General features: G+C 39.7%; 1 protein-coding gene across 1 annotated transcript in view; it reads left to right on the top strand.

The window, feature by feature from the left end:
- Nucleotides 1-14,671, top strand: part of UTRN (utrophin) — a 352,138-nt gene that overhangs the window by 48,980 nt on the left and 288,487 nt on the right. Inside the window, exon 3 of the mRNA XM_030446581.1 lies at nt 12,128-12,189. Coding sequence (XP_030302441.1) covers nt 12,128-12,189 — 62 coding nt within the window. The remainder of the gene's footprint in view (nt 1-12,127; nt 12,190-14,671) is intronic.

Genomic DNA, 14,671 nt, shown 5'->3' with positions numbered 1-14,671 from the left:
TTTGGACAAAATCCTCTGAATTTCAAGACAAACCTTTGAATTGAGAAAATTATAATTTTGTATTTCATCAAATGTTTTTGTCTGTTACAGATGTGTACTTTTTATTTTGCCTTTGTGCTGCTGTATAGCCTCCCTCTTGCTGGCACAAAGAGATGATCTGACATGTAGTTATACTAATTTCCTCAATCAGTGAGTTACAACAAGATTTCTTCTTTGACATAGTTGTGGCTATGCAAAGGAGGTTTTATTAGTAATGTCATAGAATCATAGAATTGGCTGGGTTGGAAGGGACCTCAGAGATAATCAAGTCCAACCCTTGAACCACCGTTGAAGTTGCTAGACTATGGCACTGAGTGCCACATCCAGTCTCTTTTTAAGTATCTCCAGGGATGGAGAATCCACTACTTCCCTGGGCAGCCCATTCCAATGCCTGATCACTCTTTCCGTAAGAAATTCTTTCTAATATCTAACCTAAACTTCCCCTGGCACAACTTAAGACCGTGCCCTCTTTTCATACACCAAGCCACTGTAGTTGTGCCAGCAAACCCCAATGGTGTATGTCTGTGTTTAGATGCTGACTTATGCCCATAGGTGGTAAAATTTTTTTTCAGACTAAACTTTAATGTTTCTTCCTATGTTGCAAGCTAGTTTTCATTTCAGAGGTCATTCAAATACACAAAGGTATTCTATATGGGGGAAAATTCCTAATCACTTCAGTTTAAAACTAGCTATTTGTTAAGTCAAAGTTGCACTGCAGATCTGGTTTCAAAAGATCTTGATCACAGTTACTGTGATCACAGTTACAGTTCAGCTTCTCAATAATCTTGTGTTGGCTGCTTCAACATTTGAAATCAGTCTGATACTATGTGCTTGTACTTCTTCCATAAGCAGTGGTGCTTCCTCTAACATACATTACTTTCTGGTGGTTTGCATTTCAGAGATTTCTTCAGCCATAATTTGCCTCTCTGGACTATTAATTCCATGGTCTGTTTTTTTAGCCCATTTATACTAGTGCCCTCATTTATCTTGCTTTCACTGGTGGTTACTGTCATTAATTTTGGTACTCAGGCTAGCAATAATCAAGTTGCAAACCTCAGTCTCACTGAGGCATAGACTCCACCTGTTCTGCTGCAGAGACATTGACCTTTGGTGAAACAGAAAGTTGGAGACTTTTGAAGCTCTTGAGCTGCCTCACGTGGGCAAGGGTTCTGAATCCTCAGCCTGCATGGTGTCTGATTCCTTAGCACCAGGAAGGCATGCAAAGAACTCTCTCTGAAAATCAGAGACAGGATTACACCTGTGAGTATGAGTGATGTACTGGAGATGTTGCCAGAGGCAGCAGTAATAGTCTGGCTTGTGATGATCTGCTTGCATTAGGTGATCTTTCTTTTGTAAAATCTATTTCTAGGAAGACAGAACAGACCTGTCTGTTCCAAATTTTACATGCCCTCACAAAACCATTTGATGTGTTAGTGACAGTATTAAAACACTACATTTGTACGTCTTCCATCACAGTCCTCCTAAAAGTTGATAACTAATACAAGCACAAGGATTGGATGGTGTACATGTGGATCTTTGCCAAAACAATTGTCTGCTGAAATTCCTTGGCCCAGTTTCTGTCAAAGGCTTGAGAGGCTTTGGTTTCTCTCCTTTTGACTACTCTATTCCTGTATCTTCCCCAGTTTTGGTCACACTGCTGGAGTGCTATGTCCTGAAGCAGCTGTCTCTACTGAAGTGGAAAGTCTGATGCAGGCTTACACTGATGGTCATCAGTGGCTTGCTTCATTGTATGAATGCTTATTTTAATGCATTCCAGATATTTATCCTGCAATTGTGAAACAAAATTTATGTACTTTCAGAGCAGTTAATCAGGGAAGGGTTCAACTTTGGGGCCTAATTAATGACTAAGTCAGGGAAGGAAATGTGAGTTTAATTAGCATATAGGACTAGCAGTGCCTTGACCTCGATCAAATGACAAAAGAAAATTCTCATGTTTGCCGGAAGCAATAAGAAGAGACAATTCATAATACTTTACTCCCGTTGCACTTTTATTCCTTCCTCATTAGGATGTCTTACTAAATACATGAATTCAGTAACTCTTTTTCTTCTTGCTTCTAGAGAGAGAACAGTAATTTCTCATGGACAGAGTGCTCAAAGCTTCACTTAGCATCATGTGTTTCTGCACAAAGGTTCTTCCTTCCCCAGTGGTGCAATATTTCTTTTCCTTGGCCAACAAAGGAATGTGACTGGGAAATGAAATATTTAATGTGTCTCAAGAAAGAGACTTGCCTTTCACTTAATCTTCCTCAATGGGGATGAGTGACAATACAGAATGCTTGACATACTTTAGGTCATGTGAAGCTAAGAGCAGGTTAACTTACACTGGTCTTTTTTACAGTGAACTTGCTTGGAGTATTTTAGGCATAGAAATGAGAGTATTTGCACTATAAATATTGTGATTTTAATTCTTTGGTCATCATGTTAATTCTTTTTGCTTGCTTCCCTTTTTATTTTTAAAACACCACTATGCTATGTGAATTTTAGGGACTTCCTTTTAAACCTTTTACATTTCAGGTTTCATCCTAATTGCAAAGGTTAATAGGCTGGGGTAAATAATTTGCAGGTATTAGCATGACTGATCCTTGACAAAATAGTGGAATAGCTAATGAATCTCAGACTTTGCCTGTGTGAAAACAGGATAAACAGCTTATGCTATTTAAGTGTTATTTGCCTGTTTGATTTCTGTAATGACTGGGCTCAACTTTGCTGAGATCGGGATACAATAGTTTAGGCTGTGAAATACTTTATAATTGAGCTTGTTTTCCCACTGCTTTTGTCATAAAAGTGTTGCCTACCTAGGTATTTGTAAGGGTAACAGGACTTCATGTGAGTCTTGGTTGTCAAGTGTAGAAGCTTTCCAGTATGTAGTTTAAGTGAAATTGTGTTACTGATCAGCTTTTCAACAACTGGCTTGTTGAACTTTAGATGCTGGCAAGTTTGTGAAACAGGAGCTTGCTTATGTACTCTTTTGTTCCTTTTCTTTACCATGAGCATGCTGCATGTTCTTGGACAGGCTCCTCTCTGTTCAGTGTTGGTGATGCCACACTTGGGTGCTTGGTCCATCTCTGGGTTTGCCAGTACAGGGGAGAAATGAAGATACTGGAGTGAGGCCAGCAGTGAGCAACTGAGATGACGAAGGGATTCAGCATCAAGTTGGGACTGTTCACCCTGGAGCAGGGCCAGGGTAATGTTACCGAAGTGTATAAATACATGAAGGGAGAGTTCAAGGCCACGTTCTTTTGGGTGGTGCCCAGTGGCAGGACAAGAGGCAGTGGGGATAAACTAAAACACAGGAGAGTCTGTTTCTACTTAGAACACTGCCATGGGTTGCCCAGAGAGGTTGTGGAGTCTCTGTCCTTTCACGTGTTCAAAGTCTAACTGGAGATGGCCCCGGCAACCTGTTCAGACTGGGGATGTTGGACAGGACGAATTGGCTCCATAGGTGACTTCTGACCTCAGCCATGCTATACCTCCTATGAAAACACTTTCACATTAAAATTTACTGAAGTTCTTGGGAGCAATGTGAAGAGTGATGGATTCTAAGGGGTGTGGTGCAGCTTGCTTAATACTTGTGAGATGGTTTGAAGCATTCATCTGAAAGTGCTAGAAGAATTTTGTTGATGTTGCAGTAATTACAACAGTTACAAAATTGCAAGAGTTATGTAAACTATATTTGCTCATTATGTTTGGGGTTTTTTGGGGTCTAGAAATCTTGTGTCAAGAGACAAAGAAAGCATAGGGCTTTTTAGAAGACACTTCTTCACTGTTCTCTCAATTTCCAAGTTAGTTAACACTGGAAAGTTAAAATAATTTTTTATTACCCTCAATGGATGAAATACTATTGTATGTGTGCTTTTAAAAAAAATTTCTTTTTCCTTTTCTTTTTGGCCTTAAGACTAGATTTCTAAATACCATCAGATTTCAGGCAATCAGTTCCAGAAAACTAATACCTAGATTTTGCATAACTTAACTGCTGAAGTTGCTATGTTATGAATGTCCTATATAATAGTGGACTGTTAGGAAAGACTTACATTCCATGTGGTTATAAATTCTATTTGTTTTAAAATGAACTCTAGTTTGTGTTCTGCTGTTACTGAAATGACATCTATATCATACATATTGGAAGATACTTGGTTAGCTTGCTTGCAGAAATATTTAAGAAGAATGAAATTTGTTAAATATATTATCAGTGTACACTTCTCTGAAATTAGTTGATTTAATCTATTTTCTTGAGGAAAGTAGGATACTCAGGTTATGCTCGACTATTTTTTTTTCCCCTACTAAACTCATAATTTCATTTAATCCTAAAGCAAATCAAATAGTTACATGTGTGAAAATCAATGGCTGGAGGAAGAAGAAGCCCTGAGCATTATGCTTCCACTAGAGAAGAAAATAAATAAAAACAGATTTCTTTGGCCACTCACCAAGCAGCAGCAGGCAGTGTCTGTATGTGAAGTACAAATCTGGTGCATCCCTATCTACCTCTGGCCTGTATTTTGTGTGCTTGGATGAGGTGGGAACTTGCAGTGAAAGGCCAGAGAAGTTGTGAGGAAGAGCTGGCACTGGTGGGACCTATACTAATATGTAGGAAGCAAAGCATTATTAATCTGCTTCTTAGGAAACTAAAGCATGTAGCAGTATGTAGGAGCCAGGTATTGTTTACATCTCAGATACTGGCTTCTATTTGTGCAGGGAAAAGCTGACCTAGAGAGGATTAGAGCAGGAATGATGATGGGACTGTAGTGGAAGGAGATCTGGGACAAGGTAGGGAAAGATGGGTGGAACGAGCCTAGGAAAAAGATGGGGAGCTCTGAAGGTGTGGATCAAGAAAGGTTTTCATATTAGGGAGTGAAAAGACAGAATAGAGAATGAGGAGGATTGGGTATTTTAGAAAAGCAAGATTGGGAAACCTCTAGCAGAAGTATTGGGATAAGAGTCTAGTATACTGGGGGGAAGAAGTGTTCATTGCTGTGAATAACAACAGAGTGCCACTATCTATACCCACCTGTGACAGAGCACAAAATAATTTCTCAGTCTAGTGTTTTTTTAATTATCTGAAATATGGCCACTTGTTCTTACTGTGCTTAGCAAGTCAGCCTCCTGAGTCTCAAACAAACTTAGAGTTCTTCCCAGAGCAACTCATGAAATACATTTAATTTCTAACAGTACCTGTGAAAAACTGTCTCTAGGATATGGGTGCATTTTCTTCTGCCACATCAGGTCTGCTTTTCCAGTCAATTATGAAATCATTGGAAAAAGTTTAATACTTTTTTTTAAAGGAGGTTTGGCACAGACTATGACAATCACATGTGGAAAAAGACATTGTTTCCTAAAGATGTTCAAACAAGGTGGTTTGTGATGTCTGCCTACCTTGAAACTGCCATAGTTAGCTGAGAGATATTTGCATATATACAGTTTATGGCTTGGCTTCTTTGTCTGTCCAAGCAATATTGCTTGCTTGGGCCTGCATGGGGTCTCTGACATCTGTCACGAGTCTGCCTCTTTCTGGTATGCAGATGGGCTTTTTGTGGGGATGGCCCCTCTGTTATGCAGGAGATTATACTGGATGATCACAATGATCCCTCTGACCTTATATCCTATGAATCATCTCCACAAATGCAAGTGAGCCTAATAATCGTTCTAATTTGGGCAGAGAAAAAAAGAGCAGATGGCTAACGCCAACTTGTGGAAAACAATTCTGTTTTCTTTGTAGCTGCTCAGAAATACCAAGACTTAAATCTGTGTTCATAACAAAATGAGCTGTAGTAAATCTAGTTTGCATTTCCTGCCTTTTATTTGTCTCTTTGAATTTCCTTCAAGTGCCCTCTTGTTTGTGTAATTAGAAACATCTAATTGTCTGATCTGGGGCAGGAGTTGTCTGCCTTTCTTCTTCCCATGTGCCACTGATGTTGGTTGGGACCTCAGAGAGATGGTCAAGGCATCTTCTCCCTCTGGGTGAAGTTTGTCCTTTGATATCTATGGGGCACATCCAATCTAATCCACTCACTGTCATCATACTGATATTTGTGATACCCTTATTTCTGTTCCACTTCTCCCTTTTCAATGCTCTTGCTGATAGCTGAAACCCTTTGCTCTAACCAAGATTTTTCCATCCTCAAACCTTGGTGTGCGTTCACTGGAAGTTTGTGAAATATGTGCCTAAAGTTATTGGCGTTGCACGTGAAGCCTTCTCAGGATGTTTTTTGCACGGGGAACTGATTCTGCTTGGTTTGACCAAAAATTACAGAACTGCTGCAAGCTGCTGGAGAGAAACACCAAGTTGCTAGGCTCTGTGACCCACTGGAGCAGCCCCATGTAGGTGTTTGGACACTTTGCCTCCTATTCTTGGATTTCCATTGTTGTCCTGTGAAAACAGCAGGGCCACAGGCTGCCCAGCATGGGCCACCAGACCCATTGCATGCTTTTGCAGCATTATTTCTGTCTCCTGAGAGCTTGCTGTTTTCTCTAGCTTCCTTTTAAGCACCATTCCAATGTGCTGAGACTGGCAGTGTGGTGTGTTGGATTGATTTTACTGGAAGAGATGGAAATAGCTATTTTAATATTGCTTCAGCTGTGGGGATGCCTTCTTCTAACTTATCAGTTGCTGGGGTTTTTTTAATTGTGAAGGAAATACAATTTAGCTTAGACTTGCAGCACACTTCACTGAGAACTAGGGGGTGGTCCTCATTCCTCATCTGTTGTTTTGTTTTCAGTGGTTCCTGCTGTTGGGAAACATCAGGGAGTGAGGTGCAGGGATTTTTTTAGGGTGGTGTTTTGTTTTGTGTTTTTGTTTTTTTTTTTTTTTTTTTTTTTTATTTCATAGTTTGGTCTATATGGAGAATTTACAATTTGGTCAGCTGAGTTTTTTGTAGCAGTTGCTATAGGCAGGTGGCATTAATTTTTGTATTACAGACACTACTAATATAATTGTATTTTTTTCCCAACTCGAAGTTTGGACGGAGAAGGAATGGAGGAAAACTTTTGTGCTCACCACTGATTACAGACATTAAAATTACAGGGCAAAGGTGAAATTTTTTTCTGCCATGGTGTTGCAAGAGAAGAGGGGCTCTGCAGATATCTTAACTTTATTTCTTTTAAAAAAAATCCAAAATTTTACCCCCTAAAAAAATCACACCCAACCCAAAACCTCAGGGCTACTGAAAAAGATTACTCTGTGTTAATGAAGTTTAGGCCCAGTAATCCCAATGAGCATCAGAGATTGTTCTGTGAGCTCGGTGGCCATGAACTCTGCTTTGTGGCTTACTTGGCCTTTTTGCCAAGTGGGGATTAAACCACACTGGTTTCCACCCTCAATTTTTATTCTTTTTGTGTGTCTTTTAATATGTGAATTAGTCTGACCAAAAGGAGTTATTTTCAAAATGCTTTTTCTATCCAGAAAATCCTGCACCTGAGGATATGAAATTTTCTTTTCTCTCTTTTTTTCTTAATGTTTTCATGGTTTCAGAGATGTGCTAGCCCTGTCTACCACAGATCCTCTTGCTTGCCTAAAGACTTAGGCAAAGGGATGTTTCTAACTTCATTACATTCCAAGTGTCTTAATTGAAACCCAGGGGCTAATTCCTTCTTTTATTTCTAAATTCCTTTGCTGAGAACTTAAATAATAGGGTGGGGAAGGCAAATTTAAGTCCTAGAATGCAAGATGACCCTTAGTAACTTGTGCTGGGATGGTTGAGCATTTTCTGTACTTTGTTTGCCAATCTAGGCTGAGCACTTCTCCAGGGCACTTTCATTATAGTGCTGTTCTGCCAGCTGGTTTGGGTGTGATTACTTTTGTCTTTCAGAAACTAAATAACACAGTTCTGTCATGTAAGCATGTAATGCATTTTGGGGAAAGAAGAAAGCTGGCTTTCAGTATGAAGCAGAGGTTGAGTAAAGGACAAACTGCAATTCGATGACGCTTTTGTTTTTAACCTCTATTTTTAGATGGTTTAGATTCCTTTTTACTGGTGAACATGATATTCACAAGGTAATACTTGTGACTTGAATGGCAGATTCAAAGTGCACCAATAAAATGAAGGGACAGTGCCTAAGGGTGGTGGTGGTTTGTAAGGCTATAAAATCAGCTCGTGGAGGTGACTGAATGCCAGGACACACACAGGCTGATCTGTCTCACATCTGATCACAAGAGGTGTCTGAGTTGAGCATACTCCAGTTGCACTGAGATACATCATGTTGTATAACAGAAAAAGGCTTCAGCAAACAAGCATCCGGGATAGGAAGCTTTTCTTCTCTCTGTTGTCATCACAAGCACTTAATGATGTGTGCATGTGTGTATTTAGGTTTCTTTTTATTTCCTCCTAAAGGAACAAACTGTTCTGACACTGACCATTACGAGGCCATTAAGTGACTGGAAGGCTGGCAGAGCGTATTGGCCAGAGGAAGCATCAGTAGGTGATGAAGCAGAATTTGGCCCTGGGTCAGTCCTTGGCTTTTATGATCATGGAGTGGCAGTGTGAAAGGAAGTACAAATGCCTTAGTGACTTGTTGGATTTGTTTCTCACTGGGCTATGACTTGATGACATTTTTAATGTCTTGTGTGAAAAACTGGCTGGAGTACTGGGTACTTCTGCTGAATGGTAATGTTGGTGTTGTGTTTTTTTCTTTTTTTAAATGAATGTAGCTAATTGGTTATCCAAATAATAATGGCAGCCTCTGGGGTTTAGCTTTATATAAGATAAATTTGTCACTTGCTAGTAAAGCACCAGAATTTCTGTTACAAGTTTATTTCCAGGGATTTATAGCAGAAAGCTTGACACAACCCTAACTATAATGGCCAGTCACAAAAAACCTAGATTCAAATAATATTACAAAGCAAACAGGAAAGTGTAGTCTGACTATAAATGTCATTGGTGGGTTTTATAACTGAGCAGGATGTTTTGGGAACTTGGGGGGGTTCTGCCTCCTTGTGTAACTCTTGTAGAAAGGATATGCTGATACTGAAGAGATAGTAGAGCATTCATATGCTTTCATATACATTCATATGTTTTCTTTCAACATTAAATAGTGTTTGAAGTCCTGTTTTTTTGTTTTTTGTTTGTTTGTTTTTGGGGTGTTTTGTTTTTTTTAAAATCTTTATTGAAAAGAGGGAAGAGGGGCTGATTTTTTAGTAAATGTCTTGTATGCTACAGCAGGAGCACCCACACAAAATGGATGTGTGGTCTGGGGAGAGCAGCTGCCAGAGCAGGGCCCTCTGATGGAGTCCTGGCAGGGCTGAAGGTGCTGTAATGCTGAGAAGAGCTCTTGCCTCCTGCAGTGCCTATGCTTGTGAAGGGGTTGAGCTGGATATATAAGTCCATGACTCTTTTCATAGCTTGTTATCCCTTCTACATGGTCAATACAACTTTTTTTGCCTCCCTTTGTGCTTTGTCATCTTAAGGGGTGAGCACGTTAAAATAAAATAAAAAGGGAGACCTTGAATTTTGGAGTTATTCTTAATTCTCAAAGAATTTTAAGGAAGAAAAAGTCAGACCAAGCCTTAGGAATGCATCTTTGTACACAGGTATGTACAAGTGGGTGCTGGCAGAAAAGGGACTGAGGTTGTCAATTGTATTTAAAGAGAGAGAAGGCTGTTTAAGTCTCAATACATTCAATACAAATAGAATTTGCAATTAAAATAAATGGAAAAGATCAAGAGTTGAACAGAGTCTGGGATGGAATTTTGTACAAATCTAGCTTTTTGGTCCAACAGTAGCTGTCAATAACCTAGTCCATTCCTGTCTCATTCCTGTCTCCTAAAGAACAAAACAAAACAACTTGGAGGGGGAAAAGGGGAGAAAATATATTCAGGGTTTAAATCTTGACCCTGTCAGTCTCCTGTGAGATGTGTACTTGGCACAGGGTACCCTGCTGTCTGTCTCAGGGGCTCTTTTTCACTGAGGGAAGAGAGCAGGGTTAATGAGATCTTTTAGGTAATTAAATTGTCCCAGAACAACACCTTGAATTTCAACAAGCTGTTTTAAGTATGGCCTGCTGTGCATGCACTGTAGGTATCTTGAAACTGTTTCAGAAAAATCTTTTTCTGTGTTTGGGTCTCTTTGGTTTCTGGCTGAGCAAAAGGTGTGCCTGTGTTGGATCAGCTTTTGATGGCAAAGAGGGCAGAGATGGGTTAAACAGTGGCTGCTTGCTGCTATATTGCAGCAGATGTGCACTCTGTGGTGTGCCCTAGGCATGTTTTTTAGCTGTAGGCTAAAAGGAGCCCAGAACTGAGATCTGTTTTAAATTGATATGAATGTTTTTGTACAGTTTATGAAGTCCTTTACCTGTCATGACATCTCATTGCTTACCAGTGTGGCAGATTCTCAGTCTGGACTGAGCCACAGCCAGTATTCCTTGTTCATGTCCTTTAAGTAAAAAAAAAACAACAAAGAACCAAACAACAAACCAACAAACAAAACCCAAAAAACCCTAGTCACTTGTTCCACTGTTGCATTAGCCTGTGTTTAACAGACACATGGACAGATACATTATTAGACATGAATTGGCATCAGTTTCAGATGTATGTAGGGCCAGAAGAAAGACATTGAGGTCAACTACCTAAGGAATCTTCTGATAGTATTTTGTGATTTTTTTTTTTCTGATTTAATAAACATCTGGGTTTTGTAGATAAAACTACTGTGCAACACTATCACTTGCTTCTCTCTGAGGTGTATGACCTTTTACGTGGTGCCTTTAATCATAATCTGCTTTTTCTTCATACTGTATAATTTTATTCCTTTTCTTAAGGTGGAACATTTGAGTTCAATCCATTTTTTTTGTTTCCTGTGGCTTCATCCCAGTGCAGGGGAGTGGTGGTCTGAGCACCGTGGTAGCAAAAAAGACCTTTTGTTGTGGTAAGGGGTTCAGAAAAATCAATGCTAGCTGCCACCAGGAGGTTGTGCAAGAGTGCATCCCAAGCAGCAGTGTGCTGTGGGTGCCTGAAGTGTCTCTTCAGTCTGGTCTGTCAAGAAAGAAGCTTGTGGAGTCTTGGAAGTCTCTTGGAGATTATGATCTGGGCTGCAATTCTCAAACTGAGTTTGCCTACTGGATGTTACTGACTGCCTTGGCTGTGGTCTACTGCATGGGTTTGGAAGTCAAGGTCTATCACAGGCTGCATGTGTATCTTTTCTTCTTTGGCTGCAGGAAGCAGGCCTTAAAAATCCATGGTGGGCCAACTTCCTTTGTCTAATCTGTTTTGGTGCAGGTGATGAGGCATAGTCTTGTCCTTAGCACTGCTCAGTGCAGTTTATCACGGGAGGTGTCCTGTGATACTGCCAGAGCTGTGCTGGAGGTGACTCAGGCTGCCTTACTGGGACAGGCTCTGTAAAATTGTAGGTGACTCCAAAATGACTTCCTTAAATTACCTGGAGAGCTGTCTTCTCCCTTCACAGCTGAAGGCCACTGCTCCCTTCAGGTGCTCCTCTATCCTTCCTCCTTGTCCTTCGGGGTCCCTCTGGCTGTCTTCTTAACCCTAGGTAGTGGTACTTTGGTGCCATACCAGTGGAGGCATCTGAAGAGAAGGGCTCAGCAGCCCTTCCCATACTTCAGCTGAACATCACTGACTCATCCCTGACAGGGTTCCTAACCCAGGTGTGAAATCAGGCTGGGTGAGGATGCAAGTGCTTCAAGGGTTATTCCAGCAGCTTTGCTACTGCAGTGGCTGTGCTGTGTGCTGGAGGAGGATATTCTCTGCATCAGGAACTTAAATAAGGACCTCAGCAGCTTTCAGAGTAACGCATTCAGGCAAAAAGGCTTTGACTAAGTCGGATTTCATAGGTTGCTCTTCGCCATATGGGAAGCCTGTGAATTTAATACATCGGTGTACTGTCCCAGAGGTGCTGTGAAGCTGATTGTAATGCAAAGGAGCTGCTGAGTTTGCTGGCAAAGTTGAAACATTCTGTGACTCTGGAAGTACCAATGTCCTGTAGAGATTAGAACCAGCTTTATTGAGAGATTAGGCAAAAAATTCTCTCACTGTTTCAGGATAGTGTTTAATGTGACCTGCTTTGAGCAACCTTAGAGCAAGAAAAATGCATTTTTCACTCATTGTTATCTTCTTTTCTTTCTCCAGATGAACACAATGATGTACAGAAAAAGACCTTTACAAAATGGATAAATTCTCGTTTTTCCAAGGTAATGCTGGGTTGAAAGTACTACTTTTTGTTTGATTCACTGTTTGGAACAATATTGGTTAAAAATACTTTGCTTTTGCTCTGGTAGGATACCTTTAGTAGAATCTGTCATAACGTGTAACGAAAGCAGATAAAATACTGGAATTTTTGTTCTCTGTTTCTCCATGCACATAAGCATTTGAAACTACATGTCTAATTTTATAAAAAAACCCACAACATTATTTTTTATTAAGTAATTTTCATGATGTTTGGGTTTTGGTCCTCTCTATATAGTCTATTTCTACATGCAGTTTTCTGAGAGTATTGCAAAAGATTTTTGAACCTTAGTTTAGTCTGTGCTGCTGAGTCAGCTTTACTCACCCAAAATACTCTGCAAACTTCCAGCTGAAGCCCAATTTATGGAATATTTTATGGTTTTCTCTTTTTGAACTTTCCTTGTCCTCCATGCTGTACATTTCTTGTTTTATTTTTTTCTTATTGATGATGAAAAGGGAAGTAATGGTTGCTTTGGGATGCTATTTAAAGCTGGCTTGCTATGCTGTTCAGCTTATGGTGAAAAATTATACTTTGCCCAGGAGAGCAGTTGCTGTGGGTAGCTCCCCTACCTTATAGTTTAAATATGGGCTATTATCAGAGAAAATTCATGTTTGTTTCTAGACAGTATGGTGTTGCAAATGGGATAACTAATAGCCTACACCCTGTTAATTAAAAGGGACACGCATGTAAAATCCTGCAAGTAGATTTATATATAGAAGAAAGGGTGTGTGCGCATGGAGGTTTTTGTTTGTTTTTTCTTTTTAAATAAAGCCACCAAGCATTACAAAAATGAATGGCTGCCTCTGGAGCACTGCCCTTCTGAAGTTCTTGGTCAGCAGTGTTAAGAATTTTTTACCTTCCTTCTCTTCCTGTGCAACAGGACACTGGGCAATGCAAGGCTTGTGTCCTTGGCTGGTTTGCTTTGGCTTGGGTTTGTTTTAGGTGAAAGCTGATACTCTATGCTCTTCATCCAATGCCAATTCTTGGCTAGTTTTCTGTTTAGGGGAGAAGTGTGATGTGTAACTGGTGGTTCTATGTTCTGATTTTGACTGCTGCTGAAAGGGAAGATGGTGCTGCAGGAGGAGAGTGGTAAGCAAGGCAGGATCATGCAGGGAGTGAAAATGTGGTGAGAAAGAAAGGCCTGTTTGTAGAGATTTGCCCTGGAATAAAGGTGGCATGAACATGGAAATGGCAGTAATACTGAGATTGTTCTATGTAACTTATTTATACCTTTTATGGTCACTATTGAAACAGGTAAAACTGTTTCCAGTCTTAATACTTGCACACCCATGGCTATATTTTATTAAGTGTTTTTTCCTTTCATACTATGTATTTGGACAGATCCTGCTTAGCTCCTGGATTTCTCTGCCACAGGGTATGATCAGATACTGTTGGATTTGAAGCAACTCCTGTAACTTCATGGCCCATTAAACCACCTGAAACTATTAAAGCTGTGTTAATGATTAGAGAGGCTTGTATGAAAGGACATACTAGTCAGGATACTCCTGACTCCTGACTAGTGCACATGCGATTCAAACTTGAGCACAGCTCCTTTACCATGACAAGATGGAGATTTATGAAGACTGGCATGTTCAGATTGCTAGGAAATTGCTGGTGTTCAGTAGGAATCACCTCACGTAAGAGAGTTTCAACTGTGCTTTCAAAATGTAAATGCAAGAATTTCAATAAGTTTGAAATCAGCCTTTTAACAAAATCTTTTGGGTTGTTTTAAATGCCTAGATTGATTCAGCTGCTTAGTAGGAAAGAACAATTTTGGAGACTGGCTAAATGTAATCTGATTTACATTGCAGAAAACAAAATGGTAACTGAGGAATTTTGTATGGAATTTCAAAGTTCACTCCAAGAATTTGTCCTTCCATGTTAATTATATTGTAATTGCCCTTCATTTAAACCCATCAATAAAAAGTAAGCAGCTGAGCCTCTATAAACTTTTGGCATACAAAAGTCCTAAAATTGCAATTGCATAATGTACTCAAAATAATGTGCTTAAACTTGCTGATCTTGATTTAAATCAATTCAGTTGGGTTTTACAAAGGATCTAGAAAGAAAAAAATGTCTTTCATCAGAGAATCAGTAGATGAGTGAAACACAGCAAGTATCTCAAGTATGCTATGAGGTACCAATATCTGCTTCAAGCAACTATTTAGTGAGATGAAGATTCTTGCTTTAGCTCACAGGACAACAACTTTTGTGGTCTTCATTTGACCTGTGCTAGAACAATACATTTCTTATTTGCATGTGTTTTTTGAAATGAAGACACAAGCTCACTGAAAGTAGATCAAGTCTTAAGGTAAATAAATGTATTTAGCTGAGCCTTGAATGCTCACAAGTCTGTGATGGTTGTGTAGTAAAGGGTGTTTTGTTAAAATTAAAGGAAAGAAAAAATGTTAGATAATTAGTCTATATTAGCAAGGTTTAACAACTGG

This window comes from Calypte anna, chromosome 3 (genome assembly GCF_003957555.1).
Source record: "Calypte anna isolate BGI_N300 chromosome 3, bCalAnn1_v1.p, whole genome shotgun sequence".
NCBI lineage: Eukaryota > Metazoa > Chordata > Aves > Apodiformes > Trochilidae > Calypte > Calypte anna.
This window is presented reverse-complemented; position numbering and strand designations above follow the sequence as displayed.